This window comes from Opisthorchis viverrini (genome assembly GCF_000715545.1).
Source record: "Opisthorchis viverrini unplaced genomic scaffold opera_v5_417, whole genome shotgun sequence".
Taxonomy (NCBI): Eukaryota; Metazoa; Platyhelminthes; class Trematoda; order Opisthorchiida; family Opisthorchiidae; genus Opisthorchis; species Opisthorchis viverrini.
In genome coordinates this window covers 248,672-251,811 of record NW_008752073.1, presented here as the reverse complement: position 1 = coordinate 251,811, position 3,140 = coordinate 248,672, and the positions used below count along the sequence as shown (strand labels likewise).

The 3,140-nt window shown below is 44.2% G+C and overlaps 2 protein-coding genes across 2 annotated transcripts in view; both read right to left on the bottom strand.

Moving 5' to 3' along the window:
* Positions 1–2,082, bottom strand: part of T265_10854 (hypothetical protein) — a gene marked incomplete at both ends in the record, with an annotated part of 2,594 nt that extends 512 nt beyond the window's left edge. Inside the window, 3 exons of the mRNA XM_009177341.1 lie at positions 189–312; positions 373–517; positions 2,073–2,082. Of these exons, the coding sequence (XP_009175605.1) occupies positions 189–312; positions 373–517; positions 2,073–2,082 (279 nt within the window). The remainder of the gene's footprint in view (positions 1–188; positions 313–372; positions 518–2,072) is intronic.
* A 36-nt stretch (positions 2,083–2,118) lies between these two features.
* On the bottom strand, positions 2,119–2,859 carry T265_15266 (hypothetical protein; the record flags this gene model as incomplete). Its single annotated transcript, XM_009177340.1, has 1 exon — positions 2,119–2,859. A coding segment is annotated over one exon (741 nt), but the record flags the coding sequence as incomplete, so codon positions are not given.
* Positions 2,860–3,140: the final 281 nt, after the last annotated feature.

Genomic DNA, 3,140 nt, shown 5'->3' with positions numbered 1-3,140 from the left:
TCAAGGGATGGATTATTCGTCCGTCCATAATCAAGCGCAAGACGTCGTATCTTGAACTAGCGCAAAGTCAGTAACGAATGAAACCAATAGGATTGAAATATTATTCTCAACGCATGATTACTTTGGGTATGGGCTACAGTCAATGTATTCACGATCACTATTAGCGTCGTCCGATGCATACTGTGTACATGACGTATTGGTTCCAGCTGGCGCCCAGTGACAACTGATTGAAAGGAATGACTGTATTGACGACGACCGTTTGAAGTGTGGTCGGCGTGGATGATGCCAGTGGAAACGTTAACATCAGTCATGCTGGAATAGGTGAAGTAAAGGAATAACTGTGCAGTGAGGCAAAACCTTCGTTGACCTTACTGTGCACGGTCCCGGTCCATGACTGTAAGCGTCCCTAATCGGTAATGTTTCCCTTCCACAAAACTGAATCCGGGCAGATAACACCTACTGACTTTGGTTTCCAAGATTCCACGCCCGGTTGCATTTCCTTTCCCAACACCCTGAGCTGGGATAGCCAAAAAGACAGGCAAACCACTAACATACGGGGCACAGAGTGCAGGCAGCGAAATCTACCAGCACATTCATGGTGTACAAGTGCTACCTAAAAGTAATTCGACATGCTTTTGAAGTAATAGACTGCCATTCGTATCAAATACGGCCAAAGATCTCACTATACGACCATAGTAACTAGGTCTCTGAAACGCCAAACAAACTCTACCCCTAAGTAGGACTATGTGAATTCAACGCTAAACATACCGTAGTGAGACTTTGCCGATTCGAAGTGAAACTTTCCTCCAGCTGAACCACAGAGGTAAAACTACCCACTCAATAGATAACTCCCAGTGATATTGGTCAAATCCTCCGCTAATCCCAATCTCTGGGCATGCAAGCAGCTCAAATCATAATGGTTTATAAGGGGTTAACGCCCAAAGTAGCATTTCCCCTGTAGAAAGCTTTGCTCACACAAGTGAGTAAGACATGCAAATGTGGATATCGTACCCCAAGTAAATTTCTAGAAAATCCATTCCCAAAAGATAAGGAGAAGATTGACAAGAATTACCTTATTCATAAAACAGCAATCTACTGAAAAGCTATGATTTACATCCAACCTATGCACTTTGAACACTGTACTCAAAATGGACCGTTCCCATAGATAAGGTATTTTTGTTTTGAAAGAAACATCGCCTCTTTGAATAATTTAGAGCCCAATCGGATTCAAGTGGGTCGCTCGCTCTGTTAAAAGTGCAAATATGGGTTGCCATAGAGGGTCTGACAGAAGTAGCTTTGGTTCATCTTTTTGTAAGGAACATAAAATTCACTTTGGTGCTCGAAACTTCCTCAGTGCCACTGAGGTGAAGTATGCCAAGGCAAACCACTGAAATCAGAACCAATCACTCCAAAAAACCGTGAACACAGTGGTGACGAAGTTCCCGTGGTCGAACGAGAACGAACGGCTTTGCGGTAAAATATATCCAGATGTTTCTTACAGAACGCTTATTGATATACAGCGAACTGTGATTTCTGAAAACTTAACGAATTCCTGCAGCTCCTGGAGAACAGCTGATTCTTCTCGCACACATCGGTCACTTGAATTCGAGTGCATTTCCGATGGCGGTGTGAGAGACGCGACTTCATTAATTGCAAGCAACATAGCATCAAGTGAAGCGACGCTGTGAAAGCATCTAGTCCGCCGACCTCTGTCGTGGACCACTGAAATGACCTCACTAGCGTCTCGCATATAACCAGCAAACAACATCAGTTTTTTAGAGTTGGGAACATCCAAACGTTACAAGTCGAACAGGAGCACGAAAAAGCAAAAGCGAAAGACTATAACTGCGCTTCACACACTGTAGCTGAATTCAAAACATCCCAAGCATCTCTGTAAACATAGTTAAACGAAGAACTTCTCCTCCGAAGAAACGGAAATAAGGTACAGCCTCATCAAAGTTTTGTATTTCGTACTACAATCAGGCAACAAAGCATGCGGTCTAAACTGAGTGAAGCTGTCATCGCGCTTCACGGGTGAAATCCCTTGATTTCATCCATCCGTTGTCATTTACCCGTAGGCATCCTTCAAGTTCTTTACGACCACTGGAACAGATATTAAAGGTTCACTCTCGGAAGATATCCTCGACAATTGCTCGAATTGCAAAGACATGGCACGCTGGAACTGGATACCTGATCAACCGGCACGCAGTCGGCGTAATTGTAGGTAAGTTCTGTTCCACAAGGTATTGATCTGTTGGCAAACATGCACACATACGGGATAACGCTATCAACATGCACGGGAACGAGCGTTAGATTAGGATCACATGAGTGATTTACCAAACGCGCAACAGGTGGGGACCCATTGGGACCGAACGAGTTACCATCCACACATACTTCAGATACTAAAGAGGCCCCAGCAAAGCATCGTAAGATCAGTACATAATTGTGCCCGTATTTTTCCAGTTGTTTTGCTTCTCGTCTACAAGCTTCTGTGTACGGGATAACTTCGCCCAAATACACACATACCAACTCGCCTGGCTCAAAGTTTCGAGCAGCATTCAGGCACTGACCAACACCACACCTCTCAGTGATGCGATAGATCATGTGACCTGCAGATTGTACAGCGGACAGGTGACGTTGTACCACACGATTTGAGCAGCTTGAACTGCACGTACAGGCCGAATTGCACTCGAACACTGGATGCCGAAAGTCAAGTAGACGACCATCCTTTGTATAACTTTCACCAGATCGAGATCGACAAGTACACTTATCTTGACATTCATCGGCTGCACAGCTACATCCCATGAGTTGGTCGGTAATGAGACTCCATGGGATATTATGATGAAATATCAAAGACATGAAGTCCGGTTTCCTGAAAATACAACAGAAGCACATTATAGGTATTTTATACAGGAAGTAAGGCTTATCGGATGCCTACAGAACGGGTTGGGAAAGACCACGCCTAAGACACTAACGATGGCGAATGCATTGTAAGGCAGTGAAGCATCAGTGCCAACACTGATGTTGCTGTCTTTGATGATGAAGGCCAAAAATGAACACTTCCGTTTCGAATGTTTTACATCTCCGAGTGTAGGTTCCGAAAAACAAACGATTCGATCACCTAGAAGCATGTAATTTCT